The following is a 21923-nucleotide window of genomic DNA, read 5'->3' as shown; positions in this document are numbered from 1 at the left end:
TGCCCTGAACTCTATTATAACAATGGTGACAATGTCCTTTTCGCTCATAAAATTCAAAGCAACTTGATCATTTCTCAAATGGTTGAAGGCCATTGGAAAGAAGTGACCATGTTTATTTCTCTGTAGCTACAATGGCTGAGGTTGGAGGTTTTACGTTGAGGGTGGTGCTGAGACAAAAATCATTTTTGTTGTTGTTCAATTTTGGTTGTCAGAGGTGAGACAGACGAGTAGATGTGCGAACAGATAGATAGTGCCACGAAAAAGTATTTTTACTTCTTCAAGACCATTAAAAAATATCAGAAAACCCAAATAAGCATGAAATACAGTTTTTAAATCATGATTTTATTTGAGGAAAAAAATATTCAAAGCTATACAAGGCCCTGTGTGGAAAACATACCAATCATCAAATCTAACAACTGTCTCAGCATCAACAACTGAAATCAAGACTTTTTCATAACTGGCAATGAGTCTTTCACATCTGCGGAGATATTTTTGGCTCAGTCTTTCTTGCAGAATGTCTTTAATGTACAACACTGGAGGGTTTTCTGGCATGAATGGCATTTTAAAGGTCATACCACAGCATTTTCATCAGATTCAAGTCTCGACTTTTGACTCGGCCTTATCATAAACGTCATTTTGTTCAATTTTTTTAAAGCCATTTCGAAGTTGACTTGCTGGCGTGTTTTGGATCATTGTTCTGTTGCAAAGCGCAATACGCTTTAGCTTGAACATTCTACCTCAAGATTTTATGGTGAAGAGAAGACTTAATGTGTCGAGGTCCTGGAAGATAAAAGCAGCCCCAGACTATCACACTGCCACTGACCGTTAGAATCGGGGCGTGCCTCGATGATCGTAATGTGCCGACGCTAACTAATCACTTTTATTAGTGTTTAAACTTTTATCGAGTTTTGCTCTCTGCTCAGTGCCATTCTAGTTGTTGCTTTAATGATAATGCAGATAAAATATCGAGGCACGGCAAAAATATTCACAGGGGCAAAAAGCATGCCACTTTATGCATAATGACACAAACAGCAATTTTTTATTTTAGAAAAATAATCAGATCTTTTGAATTGGAGACCAAGGAGGAGGGGTGGGGGGGCTGAAAAAAAGTGTTGGGAAGATGAAGCATGTGAGAGTTTATGGAGGAGATGGGGGAAGGCAAGGGATGAATAAGGATGATAAAAGACCGAGCCAAAGCAAAGTGCATCCCCCAGGCTTGACGTATGTTTCAATGTCTCCAGTCCAGTGGCCCCTTTAGGAAGTTAGGGTCATGTAGCAGCCCAAATCGATGAGCTGAGAAGGGACTGAGAGGCTCCATACTAATACCTGCTCCATGGTAATACCGCCTGTTCCATCCCCGCTGGGGAGTGTCATCCATCAAGTTGCTGCTGCCACCAGAATTGAGTGGAGCTGCAAGAAATGGCTGAAGATTGTTTTACCATCTTTCTTCTACATCCGAGAGCTGATTTTAATAGAAGCGGTAATAAGGACGTTTTAAGTTGCGCTACTGTGTTTCTGTCTCTCCAGAAAGGGAGAGAAATGCTTTGCCGGTCTTGTGTCAAATGACAAATTCTTTGGGCCCGTAGCTGAAGGGGACCCCAAGAGACGGCTGACATCGGCCCACTGCTTTAACACTGCAAGGTTATAGCGCATAGGGCCACCGACTAGCAATCTTGTTTGAATGCAATTACAAGACAGCAAAATGAGGTGCTCTCATAACTCAGTGCTCACAAAAAAAAAAGGAGGAAAAGACAACTTATGATAGTGGTAAATGAGAAAGTACATATTGTAGCAGGAGAAAAAATGATGCCAGTTTGTCTCAGTCCCAACAAATGTCAGAATTTTTTTCCACATTATTCACTAAAGAGCAGACCTAAACCACACGAGATGTGCACAGAATAAGTATATGTCTGTCATTCGCCACATAGCAATTTGTTCGAATAATGCATTTGCATTTATGATGCATGCAGATGACTCCGCCCCCCAGTGCTCCTGAGGAGACTGTGAAAATATATATAAAAAAAAGAAAGTGGCAAAACAAGCACGCAGGAAAATAGGACATGACACTGACAGTTGGTTCTGTCCAAAATGGTGCCAATTATGTTTGAATTCAAAGATATGATATACAGTATCTCCTTGAATTTTCTGATAAAGGCTAAATGGTGCATTAAAAAATAATTTGCATGAAGTAATGAAGTCGTTATTGTGAGTCTCTCAAACAATTTGCATGAACATTTTAATGCATTCATAGAAAAGATATTTTGCTCTTTTCTTTTGTTTGCTTTGCATGTTAGAAGTTGGTCATTTTCATTTACATTATCTTTGCTTTGCTTGGGTGGTGGAGTTTCTATGGTCCTCTTGCTCTTTTGCGTCTTGCGCCCTCAAGGGGTGTAGAAACACCCTCACTTGGGGGACAAAACATTTCAATTAATCTGTTAAATTGTGGTTGCCCAGATCTCAGCATCGCAGCCTTGATACATCATCGTTTTATTGATTGTCTTCTGTTCTGACAAGGAATGCAAAATGACATATTTCACCCTCATGAGAAAAGCAAACTGACGGGCTACACTGTGTGCTCCCACTTACATTTAGTTCGATGACTAGTTTGGCATTTTTCAAGTCATAAGATGTTTGGGTTTTAGAAGACGTTTGATATACAGTCTAATTAGTGGAACTTTTGAACTTGAACTCTTTACCAACCATTGAGAACTGGTAAAAACATGAAGCAACCTGCAGATTCTGAAAAAAGAAAATTTTGGACACATCTGACACCACGTCGGACTTTGTTTAATGCTTTTTTTGACACTCGCAGACGCACCAGAAAAATAAGTCATTGTTTTTGTTGTTTATCTGCACACACAGTTAATGAAGAAAATGGTTCCGACCCATCTCAGATCATCTTGGACTCGGACTTTTGGGACCTGAACTTGACTAGGACTCGATAAAGGTGTACTTGAGTCCAGCCTTGCTAATTGGGAAAAACATTTTTTTAACACAAACTTCATCCAGACTGTGTACAATTTTGCATATGGAGTAGTTGATTGGAGGGCACATTTCAGGAATAAGTACACAGTGACACTCAGGATGATTCTTCTAAGGCAGGCGTGGGCAAACTACGGCCTGGGGGCCACATGCGGCCCGGTAAACATTTTAATCCGGCCCACGGAACTTGAAAGAAATTAAATGAATAAACCTTTAATAGTGTTTTATTTTCTAAATAATTTGGTGTGTCACAGACATATTTTGTTGTAATGCTTTTGTTCACTTTCCTTTAAAATTAAGGGCTTCCAAAACACTCCATCCATTTGCTCCTGGTCCGGCCCCTCCGTCAAATTTTAGAACCCGTTGTGGCCCGCCAATCAAAAAGTTTGCCCACTCCTGTTCTATAGGGATCATGAGTCATGTGAAATGTTTGCAAAGTCAAACAAAAATCAAATTCCTCTTTTTCACAGTAATCAATCGAAGTAGGAAATGGATTTTCTAATTAACACATTATCTTTATGTGAGAGTGTACTCAGCTGTATCGAAAGTGTTTCCAGTGTGCACTGGCATCAAGCACCTCTGGGAAAAGAGAGAGGAAACAAAAAAAAAAGAGATTCCATGAGATGACATTATGGTTATACAAGTTGACAGGACGGTTGCGGTTGGTTGACATAAATCAGCTCTGACTTTTGTAATAGTTGAAAACAGTGGACAGCCAGGCAGTATTTTTAAATTTCACGTAGATGGAGCGTAGTTCCTTTTACGTGCGTGTAAGTGCATGTGTGTTGAAATTGCGCTTTTACTGTGAAAGTTACCTAACCAAACAACTTGAGCAAAGACAAAGATGGCTATTACTGTGTGCTTAACAACTGAATCACATGTGCTGTTTAATTTGGGACACTTGAGTTTATGGAAGGGAAGCATGCAGTTGGTTCTCTCCTCATAAAACTGAAAATCAAACAACGATGTTCCTTTCACTCAAATATTTTTGATACGGTGCTGCCTCCAGACTGTTCTTTGATGACTCGCCTCTCAATTCGTTGGCATTGCTGTGAGGTTGGTTCCCCAACTGCACCAATAACAACTTTCACTCTTCAGGGAACTTTGTAAAACATTTTATTGCGTCTTTGGACTTTCATTCCCAAAGTGTTTGGTGTGGTTGAAGTCAGAGCTTTGAAGACATTGCCGTGCACACTGAGGTGCAGTCATGCTAGAATAAAGATAACTCCCCATCCCCAAATTGTTCCCACGTAAGCTGTAAACATAGAATTGTCCAAGGTTTCATAGTATGATGACAAATAGACGTATAGTGGGTTGAGGGCACTTTACCCATAGTGGTAGTACTTACAATCATGGCATTACCAAACAGGAAATTGTGAATATTTATTTTTTGGGGTTTTCACTTCACCAGCCCGTCAACTTTAGCCTTGTGCTCGCTTATGCGAGGGGCACAGTTGATATGCTGATGCTGATCCAAGGGGATATTTGGTACTCTGTTCCTGAGCATAGCATGGCTGAGTTTCGATGGTATGTACAGTAATTGATTCTACTTTACAATGATTGATTGAACGTGTATATAAATGTGCATATAATTATGAATAAAATTGTGTCTTGGCAAATAAGAAAAGTCTTAATCTTTCACTAACATTTTGGAACTGCATCTTGAAGACCTTGCTGGGATTTTAATTCCACTGTGGATAATAAAATATCGAATAAAACATGATGGCTGTAAGGTGGGTGACTGATTAGCAGGTGCGCTTCACAGTTCAGAGGGGCGAGGTTCGATTCCGGCTCCGGCCTTTCTGTGTGGAGTTTGCATGTTCTCCCTGTGCCTGCGTGGGTTTCCTCCGGGTACTCCGGTTTCCTCCCACATTCCAAAAACATGCATGGTCGGTTAATTGGACACACAAATCTTCCCTAGGTATGGGATGGGAACCAGTTCAGGGTATACCCCGCCGACTGCCCGAAGGCAGCTGGGAAGGGCTCTAGCTTGCCAGCGACCCTCGTGAGGAGAAGCGGCTTAGATAATGGATGGATGGCTTGTACGGCTTCCATTGGCAACAAACAAGAATAATTAATACAATTCTAGAACAACAGAATTGTGCAACACTCAGACGAAACGCGATGGTGGATTAAGTCACACCGCCCGTCAATGAACCTGTCACATGTACAAAGAACTTCAGACATTTAATAACTTTGGAAGTAATGTAAAGTGCTCTCACATTTCACATGTCAGCTCGAAGCAGTATGTTTGATCCCCTGCAGTCACAGTATGATGTGATTAGCTGTTGCTGTAAATGGCAGGCTCAAACAGCTGCCCATCATTTGCTGGACGCTAATAATGTCGCTAACTACTTAATGCTAATCGTGGCGCAGCCTGACAGCCGGAATGAAATTGAAACCATTTCCAGTAGCTTTCATTCATTTTGGTCCAATCTGTGTTTGGTTCAGCAATTCCATTATGTTTTATAGAATCAATCAGTCCCCACCCCCCAAAGAAAAGACTCATGTGGAAGCTCCACCGCCAATGAAACAACTAAAAAAAATATATATTTTACTAGTACTTTATTCTAGGAAATTGTTTAAATTGTACTATTTTGAACTATTTTCACAACTTCATATCATCAGACGTCTTTGCTTCCCTTCGAGCCATTCCTAAGAAGTGCTCATCTATTCAGGACTATAACCACCACTAGTCCACCCAGCCTGAGAAGGATTAATTTCACATTATTTCTATAATTAGAAATATATGTTTCCATGGTGTATAGACACCGTATTTGGGTTAACAGATTCAGCTGTCATATACATGTAATATTCTACAAATGTGTTCCAGGGCCTTTGTTTCGTAATTTACATCCGGTAGCGATTTACAGCTCTCATAGTGGAAACACATCCCAGGATGCTTCTAATCTGAGTTAATTCCTCTAAATGTAATGCAACCTGTCTTCATTTGTACAAAGCTACTGTAAATCCCTCGTAAATGGAGTACAGCCTGTTAGAAGATCTACATAATTAAAAGTAGGTAAGCAGTGCAGTGAAGTGGTACCTGTATGGAAAAAACAACAAAGGTGATGATTTGCTAATGGTTGTTTTACTCAGATTTTACCAAAGAAACCAAGCGTGGGCTGACTTCAAAACCAAGATGATGGCAGTTTGGGATTTGACATTGTTTATTCTCTGATGAATATTAATGCAAGCCTGCTGAGATCATTGGAGATAATACGTGATTCTGTATGACAGGCTTCACAAGAGTTAAAGGCAGGTGAATCAAAGTGGTAGTTGGTGCAAGCGTATTAACAATTTCTCCTAACATGCTTCCATGACAACCAAGACTGTTTGATTTGCGTCAGGAGGGGGAAAAAAACCCCCCACACAGTATAAACGGAGCACAAAAATACTGAACGCGACAAATTCTTCAAACCATCTTGGTGCTCTTAGTAGTTCTGATGGTTCAATTTAGATGCCAGGGCTGCTGCAACGTGGGTGCAGGGATTAGAAATAACACAATTACTCATGTATTTACAGTCACGTGGAAAGGTCGGGCTATGCTAATAAAAACCTTCATGTCTTACAAGATAAACAAGGCATAGAGGTTGACTTCATACATTGGCTCCTATTTGTAATCATAAAAACATGAAATTGCATCACATACAAAGCTTTGTGCTCCCTCAGAATTCAAACAGTGTGATGTTGCATGATAAGAGCCCCGCAACCATCCATTTGATATTCTTTGCGTTGTGCCGCAAAGCCCACCGCTGACTCCTTGTCAAGTTGACCAAGCTCCAGCAAGGACTTGAACATGAGAGGCTTTAGTCCCACACACAAGTAGCTTAATACACATTAATTAACATGTGATTCTGAAGGCTACTGGCGCTAAAATCCTATGCTGGCAGCTGCTGAATAGATGTTAAATCATCAGAGGCGCTAAATTATTCTTTACACTACGGGCAGGCTGTCTCTGACCAAAGAATCATGAAATGAGGCAAAATGAACTTTGGCTGTTTCACAGAATGAGGTAAAAACAACTTCTCACCTCTGCACATATTTAACACACAAGGTGCCACACGACACGGTGCTTAGGAGTGAAAGTTTTATTATTGAGGCAACAGTTTTCCCGTCATCCTGTAATCATGCATGACGCCCACATCACATGCAGGCAGATCGTGGACTGAAGGCATAAAATATGAACATGGCCAGTCCTTTATTACCTCATTGACACAACACTGCCTTCTGTTTGACATCATTTTGAAAAAAACAAAAGAAAGAGCACGGCGTGTAAGTGACAGTGAAATGTATAAATGACAAAGTGAGTGGAGTGGAGTGAAAGCGTGTTCTTGGCAGTTATCATAACTGGTGAGGATTTGTGGAACTTAATTGACAAATAGAGTACAAGACTCGGACAGTGATCGGCAGAAACGTAAACTCACTAACTGCGTGTAACAGCAAAGTACACGCATCAGGACAATTGGGATGTTTTTGTCCAAATTTTCCTGCTTCCCATGCAAGGACGTCAAAGGCCCAATTAGCTCAATTGTCCTGTAAAATTCGACTTTATTCTGAGAATGTGTTCAGAGTTGCGCTGATAATCTGTTAAATAGTAAATGTGGTCAATATTTACAACCAAATATTTTGATGTATGTGGGATAAGCGTACTTCCTCGAGCTGTTTGACTTCATGAAAATCGTCCGTAGGTCTAGATTTGAATGTTAATGGTTGTTTGTCCATCTGTGCCCTGTGAGTGGCTCGTGATCACTCTTGTGTTTTAAGCACCGCTAGGCAACAATGACTTTTCTTCTTTTTTTTAAAATTATATATATATTTTTTTTACAACTGCAGAGGAGGAGAGAATTTCAAAGCAGATCCACACCATTTAACATTTTCGGAAGTAAATTCTAAAAAAGCTGGGCCGAAGGCCTTTTAATGGGGGCGATTTTGGAATGTGCATTACTGCCAAATTAAGCTAAATCGTCTACTCTTGCTGCTTTGCCTTTTTTGTTGAGCATGTGACAAAATGCCACAAAATAAAACGGTTTTACATTGTTCTGGCATTCATTCCCAAGATTGCCATGATTGGGTTCATGTCGGACAATTGCTGCAGTGATTGCTAAAGCAGAATCACCGTGTCTCAAGGAGACAAAATAAGTGAGCTCATAACTCTCTGTGGATGAAACGACTTTGAGAATAACGTCCTTATTGCAGACCATTCTTACAAACACATTAAACATGCCCGAGGTTAAGAACCCCCCATCATTTTGTCTTTCATACTGTCATATTTATTTGAATAATTGTTGAAAGAAAACAATTTAAGATTAAATTGGATGTTGTCTAAAATTCTGAACTGCACCTGTATCTCTTCCCAGAGTTCGCTGATTGTTCCAGTCATCCATTGTCGTATCAACTTGATTTTTGACGAGATGGATTTGTGAGGATTTGAAAGATTACGCTGCTTCATTCACTGTGTGAATTAAAAATGCCTAATTTTCTCGAGTTTGATGAGATAGAGAGATCATCAACGTGCTTCCGCCTCTTTTGTAGCCGCAGTGATCCTCTGTCCCTGCAAATGTGATCAATAAGCAGCCCATTATCACATTTAGCATGCCAGTTTCCCTCTTCATTCACATTTGATGGAGCATTCGTTCAGAATGTCTAAAACACATCCTTAATTCTCGTTTTTATTTTTTTTTCGTAATTTGGCTTACTTTCAGAGCTACTTTTATTTTCATTAATTCAGCTAAAAGTTCACTTTGTGTCAGAATTCAACACATAAAGGCTATGCAAAGCACTTAACATTCTCTTGACAACCTCGGTAAGGAAGGGTCTAGTTTGATATTGGTCTATAATTTGCAAACAATTTTTTTTTTTGTAGACGTCACTTGACGGCAGCTACTTTCAGGCGTTTAGGATACTTGATTTGTTGTAATCAGTGGAGGGTTGTGCCTTACAGACGGAGGCCTTCACACTTCACCAGATGTTCAAAAAATTATACTGGCTTGCAATCCTGTGTTTAAAAAGGTGTTGGGAAGTTTACATCGAATGGAAGCTGAAATCTGATGCATGTTACCTGTGTTGCCAAGAGACATGCTATTAAATGAAGATAAAGGATTGTTGGAAATAAATAGATAATATATTTTACAAATTTATGCAAGGCAGGTCAGTACTTTTGATCAGTTTTAGGCCTTTGAAGGCCTTGCTGCCACTAGTTGTAACTCAGCACGTTTTTCACTTTGGTACAAATATTACAAGTAGTACATATCAGGGGTGGGCAAACTTTTTAATTGGTCGGCGACAATGGGTTCTAAAATTTGACAGAGGGGCCGAACCAGGAGCAGATGGATGGAGTGTTTTGGTAACCTCACCTCATCGGAGAAAAAAAATACATTTAATTTTAACTGAAAATTACAACAAAAGAGCTGTCTTTGACACACCACGATATTTAGAAAATAAAACAAACAATGTTTATTCATTTAATTTTTTTCAGGTTCGTCGGGCCGGATGAAAATGTTTAATGTTGTGGCCCCCGCGCCGTAGTTTGCCCACGCCTGGTATATATTATAGTCATAGTTGACTCATGGATTTCTGCTAAGGCTCCTGTCATGGATCGATGATAGATGCACATGTTTAAGGGGCATCCCGGGGGCATAAACTCTGAGAAAGATCCATCCGCCGCAAACCAGTCCCTCCAACCCCCATCGACTCAAAATTGTTCGGGGGCATCGAAAGCGGCCGTTCGCCCCGGGTATTTAGTGTGCTTCGCACGCCACTGAATGGGGCACATTGATAATGATTTAACATTAGCTGTATAATGGAAGCACTTTTACACTGTTTCCTCATTTTCCCAATGATGACACAGCATCAAGGACAACAGTTTCTTGCTCAAGGACACTTTCACCTGGCCAGAAGAGTTGAGAATCAAACCCACAACCTTCGTTTTGGGAGACGACCACTCTACCACGGAGCCAAGCCACCCCATTCTAAAATTTTGCGGTGACATAAAATGCTTCTGATGAGCATTTCGGCCTATAGCTGAATGATTGTTGATGTAAATGCTACCGATCTCGCAATGACCCATTCACCATTTGGCACAGTTTGAAGGTATTACTTAACCTTGGTTAGGCTGAGCTGAATGGGAGTGAATATGAAAATTGAGTGGTCATTACAGATGAGGATCCTCTGTTAAAAGGTGCTAAATGATCATCTAGGAGGGAATTAATGAATTTGAATGGCTCTGTGGGGAATGGCGGATGGAGATATTAGCATCATTATTATTGGCTATTATGGTTGCTATTGACATTTCCAGAAATAACTGGTGGGAGGAGGAGGGTGCGGGGGTGGGGGATAGTGGCGGCTGTGAGGAGAAAATCCTCAATGCTGGCAAAGCTGTTGATCAGCCGCTTATAAGTAGGATGTGGAATTCAAATAATATATGCAAGGTCTTGTTTTGAAGGTACAGTGAGTCAGATGGAACGTCAGCTTGCCTTCATGTCATTTACTTTCAAGTTCTACCTAATAACCGCATCATTCTTGCTGGGACTTACCTTGTTCTTGCTTGGAGCATCAACGTATTTACTTTGAACAGTTGCCATGCAATTGTCAGTAAGTTTAGTGAGCTTGATGTGTTTCTATTTGTTAATCAGACAAATCAATTGCACAGAAAGAGAATGTGGCAATTTTCAGTCACGGGTTTATTAAATTAGTGCAAAAGACAGACATTACTCATTCAAAATGTCTTCTTTTTCTTTGAGGTTGCTTTCCAATCGAGCCCACACTCCTTCCCTTCGTTTGATGAGTGCAGGCAGGAGAGAAAAGATGAACTACGCACCACAAACACATTCTTGGTTTTCTTCTTTTACATCTTTCTTAGGACTTAAAAAACAGATGAAGCGCGAACAGGTGAGCAAAATTTGAACCTAAGCACATGGGCATTGATAACTAAAAGACGTGTCACGTTGCAATTAAACACAATAAAAAAATAAAATCAAAACACCAGCAAAGATGTTACAATGAAAAAGTCAACACCAACACCAATGGCATTAAAACTAGTGCACACTGGGGGAAGGGAGAAAGAAACACTTCTCTTTTAGTCACTGTCTGTGTGGGGAACCAATTAAACGACATAAGTGAATCAATACTGTATACTGTATTAATACAATGGTAATAAAATAAAAATATTTATAGAATAGTACTTTTTTTAAGGTTTACACCATTATATACTGATTCCACTCCATGACAACTAATGCAATCAAAACGGGTAAATCGAAGAAACGACTCCAGACTTTTTCCGACTTTAAAGGCTTATTGGCTACCACCTTGTCCTAAGAGACCACAACCACTGCAGACATAGAAACAGGCGGCTTCTCTCCTCTGAAACAGAGCAACTAGATCAAACACAGTCTGTTGAGAATAGAAAAGAACACATCAAAAAGCCAACACTCTACGCCCACCAGGACGGTGTCTCAGCCTTTGTCGTGTTTGTTGGCACGGGGGGGGGAAGCCAGCTTATGTAGGGCGGGGTGGGCGGGTATAAAAAAACATTCAGGATGACAGATCAACTCTCGCTGAGTTGTGAATTCCACTTTGAAAATGATACTGTTGTGGTTGTCCATCCATTAATACATTTACGACAGCACTTATCCCGTTTAATGTCAGAGGGAAGTCGATTTGGGATGAGAGGTGGTGCGCATCCCGGACTTGTTGCCAGTTAATCACAGACCTAACGTGAAGGTATAGATGTCCATTTATACTCACATTCACACCCATAAACAATTGAGGCTTTTTTTAACCTAACATAATTGTTTTTAGACTGTGGGGGGGGGACGCTGGAATACGCAGAGAGAACCCACACAAGCACAGCGAAAACATGCAAACTGCACACACGAAAGGCTTACCAACTGTGCTGTCCTCAAGGCTGCCATTAAGACATTAATTTATCATGTTTATTATCGTGGTAGAATTGTCAGCTTATTTACGTATTTTTTTACATTTTCCTTTTCCTCAATCTAAATAAGATAACTAAAATGATGGAAATACCTCTCAGTATGGTGCAGCGCAGTTCCACACGATTAAACACAACTTTGACTATTGTTATCTTTGTAATGATGGAATTAGTAAGACTTCTTTTATGTTAATCATCACTGTCGATGCTTCAAGGGTATGTAAGGTTGTAGAGTGTATAGACTTAAAGTATGTGTGACAGATGTTTGCCACGGGTATGCAAAGCAGTCGTGCTCATTAAAACAGTGAAAATGAATCGACTTTATCAGCAGTAATGAAACATTTGATAAGTAGAATATTGATTAGTTGTTGGGGTTCCATGTAAACGTGTCACAAAACAGGTCACTTGATGCTGGAACATACATTGGAGCTAGACTCAAAAAGTAATTTTGACATATTCTACTACGGAGATAGAATTTACAGGTTGACGGTTGCCACTGTTTTAGACACTGCACATTGTAAGATGCGGAAAGTGTCAAAAACGAGGATTAAATAATCAATAGCGTCCGGGCACAGAGTGGACCGACGACAGAATGTTAAACGCAGCCAGACAAAGTAAAGATGATGTGATATTATGTGGGAAGGATAGTAGCGATGAAGAAAAGCAGACAAGTGAAGCGAGAAAATAAATGATTTTTACGCAGCAGTCGAGCTTGTGGGGATTGTGTCTATTTCCGTGTATAATTTTCCATGGTGTGAAGACTCCTTCTCCTTCTCTTTCGTCCTCTCTGCTAAGCCAGCGTTGTGTGCGGGAAGATAAGTTGTTGCTTTCCGGTGTTGCAAACAGGACCATTTTGCAGAAGCTACAGGCCTGGTGAGACAAAACATGAAGGCAAAATAAATGGCATGAAAGTGAAGCACGAACAGGGCACAGGAGGTAAACCAAGGTCAGCAGGAAATCAGCTAAATTACAGACAGCAGGTAGGTATGCGTGTAGTTTTATTAAATATTCAGTGAGGACAGAACAGATGAGAGAAGCGCTAATTCCAAAATTCCAGAAAAATATCTCTTTGCACTTATAAAAATGGACCTAATGCATACTTTTCTGTGAATTGTAACAAAAATTCTGCTGCCGTGAGATGATAAGAAAGGTCACCTTGTTCTTGTCTCTTTGGTTCTGATATTGTTATATCATTTCTAATATAATATAATATAATATAATATAATATCATTTATATATATATATATATATATATATATATATATATATATATAATGTGTTTGTGTGAGTGTCTATAAATGAGCCTTTACCAATTCCAGTTTTAACTTTAGTAAAGAAAGCAAGTTTATTAAATTAATCAATCACATCAATCAGACTCAAAGGTCAAAATTAGAAGTCAGCAATCTATTACTATTTGTTTGAAATGTTGTTGATAGCATGGACAAAAGTTTAGTTTCTAATTAGAGCAATGTAAGAATTTCTTGTCCTGTTTGGATTTTTCATGATTCTGCTTCCACTATTGTTGATGAAACGATTCCAATTTCCACTTTGCGGGACTAATAATGGTTATCTAATCTTAAATCATATCAAAATATGTATTATATTAATATACTTTTAACCTTATAGGCCCATCCTCCTTGCTGACATATGCCTATGTACAAATTTGATTCCGATATTTGACTGATTCATTTAGAGCAGACAACGAAATTATAAAAAATTGGAGTGTTATTTTGTAGATTTTATTTTACTGTTGAAATTTACTTAATCTCTATCCCAGTTGCAGCCAGACCTGCAGTATATGACAAGTGTACCGTATTACCTAAACACTTATTTCCGTGTTTCACGCCTGCATGTCCGTGAGAATTACTTAGCAATGATCATAGCTTCTTCGTCTTTGTTTTGCGATAATGATACTAGACCAAAGTGTAGCTTACTTGCTGCCATAGATGCCATGATTAGTGACTTGTACTGTGTTGACACCGGACGCCAGGTGAACTTGCAGCTTGCATCATGTTTAGCCACGTCTACTAGCCAGCAGTAGCTTGCACCCAGCTGAGGTAGCCCAAAATAACATACGCCAAACAGTCCCGGATTTGAACAGCGGAAAGCAGGGATGCTTGGTGGAGGTCATATCGTAGTTATTCCCAGTTTTGCACTCTAACGTTCACAACCTTGCGCACCACTCCAAAATGACGGGCAGGACATTATTGCGCTCTCTTGGCCCAACACATTAATCATTGATTTGTGTTGTACATCTTTACACAAAAACGGTTTTGCGCTTGATCAGGTTTGAAAAACACTCATTAATCAGAAGATGGAGCCATATATATATTTAAGTAACTTGTTCTATAAAACACATTTGTAAAGAAAGCGCTATCTATATAAATCACAATGTATTGTATCGGGCTGAGAAATCTGAGATGGTTATGGTCACTACAGTCAGCACCTGAGCTCTACTACGCACGTTGACCTTAAAGTGGTTCAGCGCATCTGTGTGTGCGTGTGTGTGTGCGTGTAGGATGGTTTTCTGTGGGAGTATGACACTTTGTCCCAGCAGATGGAATTACAGCAGATCAAGATGTAATACGACCGACACAGTCATAGCTATAGACAGCGCGAGCCGACTCTCTCCTCGCACACACATGCACTGAACTATGATTTGAAATATGAGACTTTATCGATTGTTCCTCATCTTCTGTGTAAGACATGTTGGAAGATGGCTGAGCTTGAAAGAAGTATTTGCTCACTCCGGCTAGCAGCTTCATTTTGTCCCCTCTTTGGCTCTTGGGGCTTCCAAGTAAAGCCATGGAACACGTTAGACGTGGTGCCAACGGGTTATACATTTAAAAGAGATTTGTAGAACTTGTTTTGCCCATTATTTTAACAACTTTTGTTTGTCTTTCACACTATTGTGAATTTAAAGACACTATGTTCTTTTATAATGAATCTATAATTGTTAAATAAAATACATAGATTGAATTCATGAAACTCTTTTATGCCACCAGAAATTATTTCTACAATGAAAGTTTTGGGTTCGTTAGACTATGCAGGTGTACCCAATTTTTTTTCTATACTTTGGGCATTTGTTAGTGTGTTTTTCCGGCACATGTGATACGCGCACATTTCACTATATTTGATTGTATTGCAACAACGCACTCCTGCTTCTGTATAATTGTGATAGTGCAGAGGAACTACCCCATTATACATACAATTGATTGCACTGACGTAGAAATACTTGTCAAGAGCAGACAGGTTTTGCTTTACAAGTTAACAGCTGTGCCTTTTTGGGACTGCTCATTAAGCGAAATGTATGTGTCACCATACGATGTAAACCAGGCTGCGTAAGGGGGAGGCAATTTGGCTTTGTCTTTGAGTTTCTTAATGGTCTACTGTCAAATGATGCGTTTTGTGAATCTGTTCAAAGCACACTGTTTCTCTTAACATTTGGAGACATAGGCCTGTTGTGCGTAGTTTCAAAGGGTGGCAGTCACTTGTTGTGTTGGACTCACTGCAAACCTACAGAACAATATTAACATGACAGTACATGCATGCGATGCAGGTGTGGTTCTCGCGTTCATTCAAATTTATTCATATAGCTCTTAATCATAAAAGAGTTTTCACAGTATTTTCACAATATTAAACATGTACCTTGTTGGCTCCTCACCTCAACAACACAAAACCAAACAATCCCGCAACAGTAGCCCGTTATACATGTTATTTATGAAGTGGGTCGTTGAAACGTTTCGTATTCCTCTCCATGGTTCAAAATGAAGGCAAAAAGAACACTATGTCCCATTTCTACACCTTATAGACAAATAAAAATGAGGCAAACATTCTGATAGCTCCAGATGATGGTCTTGAGAGAGCTGAAGAGAAGCAATTTGAGAGAGTCACAGAGGGAAAGCCGGAGGACTTGGGAGACACTTTCAGAGAGAAGGCACAGTGCAAAACAGAGAGACAGATGAAGATCCTGAGTGAGGAGGCTGTAATGCAAGCAGAGTGACAGAATATACAGGTGCAGCATGTGAATCCCCAAGCACTGGAACATCAGGTTTGTGATGTGGAATATAAAAAGCCCATTTGCCTGCTAAGTGTGTGTGTGTGTGTGTTTTAGTTTTTATTTTCAATTGAGCCCCTAGTTGTTCCAAGGGTAGTATTGAATTCCTCCTCCAATTTATCATCCGAGTGCTCCTGTTGTAGCCGCGGCATACACTGTGCACTACAAAACCGATTCAAATCGAAAACAACGGTTTCCATTTAAAAGCACATCAAATCGAACCAAACTGAATTGTTCCACTTCAAAATATATAGAGTTAGGTATCAAAGGGTCCTTCAGTGGGGAGGTATATCTGTGAAGAAAATGCCACATTTACAGTACTGACAAGTTCATTTATATGTACCGTATGTAAAATAACAAGAAACTCATCACATAACCTCATGAACCGAGCCACAAAATATGACATCAAATCGTAATCTACTGAATGGAACCGAATCGAATTATTCCATTTTAAATTGAAGCTGTCCTTGGATCACGTGGCATCCCATGTGTGGAGATGCATATCGAATCGTCTTTGACTGGAGTGATGCACACCCCTGCTGTGCACACGTTGGCTATATCCTTTCTTTTGCTGCTGTAGACAAATAATGGATGTCTCTGTTGGAATGGTCCCTTATTAGAAGAGCACCTGTAATGACTGCACGGTTACCTCCCAGTTCACCCGTGTGCTCATTAAAGTTTCTGCAGCCTATTTAATGCAGGTGTGCCCATCCGTTTTCAGCACACCCTGAAGCTAAAAAGGTATTAAAAAGACTAGGTGCAGTGGAAATAGGCGAAACATGTTTTATGGCTTCGTGTTTGCGATTACCTCCCAAAAATCCGTCCTCATTCATATAAAGCGTGCGGATATTGATGCCAAGCTAGCTGTTCTAGTGTTGTGACAGGTCCTTACTGATGAGACATGACTGAGCGATAATAACTTGAGAACCGAGAACTCACTGGTCCCAAGTAAATGATCTCAGCGGTACCAGTTAGGAGGAGGACTGGCAGTAGCCGCTCATCAATCAAGTTTTCGTGAGATAGAAATGAGTGCGAAGCCACTTATGAGTAAAAATGTCACAGCTGATAGCATTATTGCACGGAACATTGTGTGGCAAGAATTAAAAGTCATTGTTCACAGACGCTTTTCTTTCCAATTGATGGAACTCGAAAGAAGTCCACACAGAGGCTTGGAAAAAATATGCAAATTGTTATTAAGTGAGCCAAGCTTGCAGGAGATGGCCTGATAAACCTCACAGCTGGCATTGTTGCCAAAGGGCCATTTGACAAGGGCTGAATTAAGTGTGGCAACCTGGTGCTTTCACTTTATGACTTCCCCATTGTTCTTTATACCCATTTAACCAGGAGTTAAACACAACAATAACATTCTGCCCAATTTGCATATTGTGAAGACTCTTATATACAAATATGAACTAAGAACAAGCTGTAGAAAGGGTAACTCAAAAACTGTAATTCATTGCAAACAAAAAGTTCCAATGTTAATTAAAAAACAGGTATAGGTCTCGGAGGTCAGAAAACAAGGCTATGGATGGTAGATCAATCAGTCAATCAAACTTTACGGAGCACTTTACACCCAAAGTAAATGCAATTTTGCTGTGTAACAACATGCATTTCTGATTGTAATCAGATTACTCCTCAAATCCGATTTTTAGGGCTGACAGTGCACATTGTTTTTATCTCATTTCCAAATGGAATCTGGCCCATTTAGACTGAGCAACATTATTGACCCATCTGACAAGTTTCCGTTCGTTCATGGGGGTGGACGGTGCGAACGGTGGCAATTCTTTTTTGAAACCATATTTTTCTATCTCAAAACACTTATTACGACTGACAGAAATTCTGCACTAACCCCCCCCCCCCCCCACCCCAAAAATTGCGTCAATCAATATAATATTCCAACTTTCTAAGACTATTGAACAAAGCAAAAAAATGAATGGTTTTGAATATTCCATTTAAGATATTATATTTGACATCCAATAAAGACACTATTGCAGGAATAGTGCAGTATGATCTGCCGCTATGTTCTTGTTCATTATTGAATCACGTTCCTTCACACTCCTACATGCTCATATTTAAAGTGTGCATATGCCCAGAATCAAAGTGATTTTTTTTGTTGTTGTTACTATTTCAACTTGTCTTCACAGCATGATATGAAAACAAAGACCATCCTCCAACATACTGTATATACACCACACATGGTTGCCATCAAAAGAAAAATATGCATCTTACCAAGATGAACAAAGCCTGTAAACAGACTCTCTCTCAAACTGGAAAGGGGATTTGTGGAGAGCTGTAGAAGAACAAAAATGCCTGTCGTTGTGAAGTGGCGGATCAGAGAAGACAAACAGCATGGACTAAATACCCCGGGGATCCAAGGTAAAAAAAAATAAAATAAAAATTGCGGCATTTTGATTTTGCTGTACACAGGGTTAAATTGTTTGGTTTTACAACACTCTCACAATCCCGCTTTCCTTTACTCTTGCCATTTCAATATTCTATAACTCTTGCTGAAATGACAAATAAAAGGAGAAGCAATCAAGTTTCCTGCAGTGCACCACAGCTTCAGACCAATTTACTGCTACAGCCTGTAATCCTGCATGGACAAGATGGAGGTTTCAGCTTCCAGACCTAAATGGAGCAAAAGTGGGGGAATTCTGTGCACTACATAAGGGTGGGGGGTCCATTTGAAATGTCACTTTATAAGTTAAATTCCCTTATAGGCAAGATTAGTTAAAGTCCAAGCAACCAATCCATTTATAGGCTATACTGTCAGTGCTTTCACATTGGCTTCAGCCATAAATGAAAATGTTTAGCTCACCCAAAAAGCTGTTGAGGAGAGATAATACATGACCATAAGTGGCGCAAAGAACATCGGTTTACATGTGGAAACTTTGCTGTCTTAATATGAAACACCTTGGGACGATACGATTAACATATTACTTAAACCGCAATTTGTTTGGATTCCTCGACTGGTCATCAGTCAATCGTAGGGCACATATAGACAAATAGCTAATTTTCACATATATGCACAATTTAGTCTTCAATTAACCCAGTGCTTCTCAAAATACGGGGAGGGCCCCCCCCTGGGGAGGCAGGATGCGATGGTAAGGGGGGAGGGAACAAGCTTTTTTTTTCTGTCGTTCTAAAATAAGGTGTAATTGCACATCCCCTCCAGCAGTTGGCGGTGGCGTTCTCATTGTCCATTGTGCGCAGCGAGTAATAACTTTTATTTTCCAACAGGCTGGCGATGTGAATTGCAGTAAACAAACCTTGAGACAACATGAACACATTTTTAACAGGGATGAAAAGAAAGGCAGCAAGAAACAAAGATAGCGAGTAAAAAAAAAAAAAAAAAAGTCATCCAAAAGCAAAAATGCACAAATAAGACAAAGCATATGTAGCGCTTGTCTTCACGGTGACTACAAATGCTATTATTTATAGTTACGGCGGAGAGTGAGCGATGGGGATGGGGGACGTGGATTGTTTTCTTCTTGCTGGGAGGGCGTAACAGAAAATAATTGAGAAGCGCTGAATTAACCTAAGAAGGATATTTTTGTACTTGGAGCAAATCCAAACAAGCACATGCAAACACAGGAAGGCAAGCGCTCATAAAGTTTGACTGCTTTTGAGTTCAGAGGGCATATGCCCAAGAAATTACTCTGTCTTATAATGTATATTATAGTATTTTTTTCTCAAAGTCCAAACACTGCTCTATATACTTGTATATGACATGTATAAGGATACACTGTACTACACTCTTGTATTGCCATAAAGGACATCAAAAAAAAAAAAAAAAGATTGTAATCTCCACACATTCTCCTTTTCACATCCCTTCCCTCTGGCTCTTTCCATTTCCCTTTCTTTCATCTCTGTGTGTCAGGGTCAGAGTTGAGCTTGGAGATAAGGGAATAGAAACAGGATCCTGTGTGGCTCTCTATCATCCTCTCAGATTCAACACTGTAGTGATCAGTTGCCCAGTGGCGTTTTGGCTTCGTGGGTTTTGTAAACCCATGGGCCCTCTTGTGGTCATCTTAATTTCTATTTTTAAATGGAATGTTGCCGGTTGACCCTCGCAGCGGCAGGAGGCACAGAGTGTAACGTCGGACTGGTCACTGCATCTTGTTGGGGGATGCGAATTCTAAATGATCCATGCGGATGATTTTAGAACCACGTTTTTTTCAGTTGTGGTATCGACTAGAGTATCGAGAATCATGGAAATGTACGAGTATTGGTATCGACTCCTGAAATTCTGGTTTTGTGACAAGCTTACTGAGACTTTGCGTATAATGTTTGTTTGTTTTTTTGGGTTTTTTGGGGTGTGTGTTCAAGGCACAGACAGAACATTAAAGATTACATTATTACATAATTACAAATGCATTATAAATCATATTCTTGGTCAATTAAAAATCAAATCCATTAATTATACTATTATTATTATTACGCATATATCGAGGAAGAGCAGTATAATGAAGAGGCTGTGCTAGATTTTGGCTTTTTTCTGTCCACTTCTCACGGGCGCAGTCTAAGGCCCATTTGACGTCAAAACCCATGCAGAATAGAGCCCAGCTCCGCCACTGTAGTCGCCTATATCTGTGGCTCTGTGCAGCTGTCTGTGATGAGCTCGGGCAAAAGTCAGCTCTCCTGGTGCCTGCTGGGCATGTGTGCAGAGCTTTTCCATGTTTGACCTGGAGCCTATGGCGCTCATAACCAACTGGGCATTGTGCAAAGGGACACGGACACATACTTCACATCACACAAGATAATGTAACATTAGGGCAATATTTAAATGAATGCAGCTATCTTTGAGAGAAAATAGGAACGGCAAATAATAAACCTAATGTCACGACGACCACACTTTCCAAATGCAGCGGCACCGACTGTCATGATATCTCTGTAAAGGATCCGTCTAGTTTTAGGGTAGACTACAGCACTGAGACTGCCCTTGCCAAATTATTAAATCAATTTAGAAGTCATCTTGATTGCCATATATTATGGGTGTTGGTTCTGCTCGGTCTTAGTGCTATTAAATTGTAACAAAAAATGTTTTTATCACTTGTTGGATATAGCCAGAGTTCACCCCATTCACAGAGAAAGTTATGAACACTTTTACGGATTACTTTTACGGATTGATTAGTGTAATGCCCTGCGTCTGGTCTTCCTAAAAATAGCATCTCATGTTCACAATTACAGCAATTGTCCTGACAAAGACCACGAGGCAGGGGAATATTCCACCCACTTTAAAATCACAGCATCGGCTTTCCGTTTGCTTCTCCAATTTTATCTGGCTCGCTCGATGATGTTGATGACAAAAAGATGTATGAAAATCATCTATATAAAAAATCTGATAGACCAACAAGGAAGCATCAGTAAATAAAAACAAAATATATCATTCCCAAAGATGTTTTTTGAATAAAAGCGCGTTCCTCAGAGGGCAAGAACTAGTTTTCTTACTAGACTTTCTGACATTGCCACGTTACAAGGCTCCCGCCTCCCGTCCTCTTCGGAAATATTCAGCAACCTTTGTCTTCTTGTCTTTGTGTTTGTGAGATCACGTGTCAGGTGAGAGCTCAGCCCAGAGGCCTGGAGTCTCGATTGGTGGTGTAGCAAAATATTTAGGTAGGTGGTGTTTTGTGTTGAAATAAGCCTATCTTTATGGGGTTTGGAACAGATAAAAAATCTTTTAAGAATTGAAAAAGTCAAGTCCCTCCTTAACCAATAAGCCCTTTTATTCCCCCTCGCTTTTCCTCTCACGGGTGTCCTCTAGTATCCCTCGTGTTAATAGATTTTCTCTTCGTAATTCAGCCTTTCCTTTTCCTCCACATATCTTTAAATGCTAGATTCAGATTCTTCAGATATTGATATTATATGACTCAAATCTTTCCTCCTTTACTTAAACCTCAGTGTAGTTTTTCCTCACCCTTGTCAGTTTTCAACATATTCAAATGTGGTACC

General features: G+C 39.9%; 1 protein-coding gene across 1 annotated transcript in view; it reads right to left on the bottom strand.

Annotated features, from left to right (window-relative positions):
• Window positions 1–10646: 10646 nt before the first annotated feature.
• The window catches only part of cdh13 (cadherin 13, H-cadherin (heart)), a 241863-nt gene continuing 230586 nt past the window's right edge, over window positions 10647–21923 (bottom strand). Inside the window, exon 15 of the mRNA XM_088299366.1 lies at window positions 10647–12784. Within this exon, the coding sequence (XP_088155492.1) occupies window positions 12777–12784 (8 nt within the window). The 3' untranslated portion in view covers window positions 10647–12776. The remainder of the gene's footprint in view (window positions 12785–21923) is intronic.

Source organism: Idiotropiscis lumnitzeri, chromosome 6 (genome assembly GCF_059441095.1).
Source record: "Idiotropiscis lumnitzeri isolate Australia: NSW breed Sydney's pygmy pipehorse chromosome 6, RoL_Ilum_1.0, whole genome shotgun sequence".
Taxonomy (NCBI): Eukaryota; Metazoa; Chordata; class Actinopteri; order Syngnathiformes; family Syngnathidae; genus Idiotropiscis; species Idiotropiscis lumnitzeri.
Note: the sequence above shows the minus strand (reverse complement) of the source record. Positions and strands in the feature narration are given on the sequence as shown.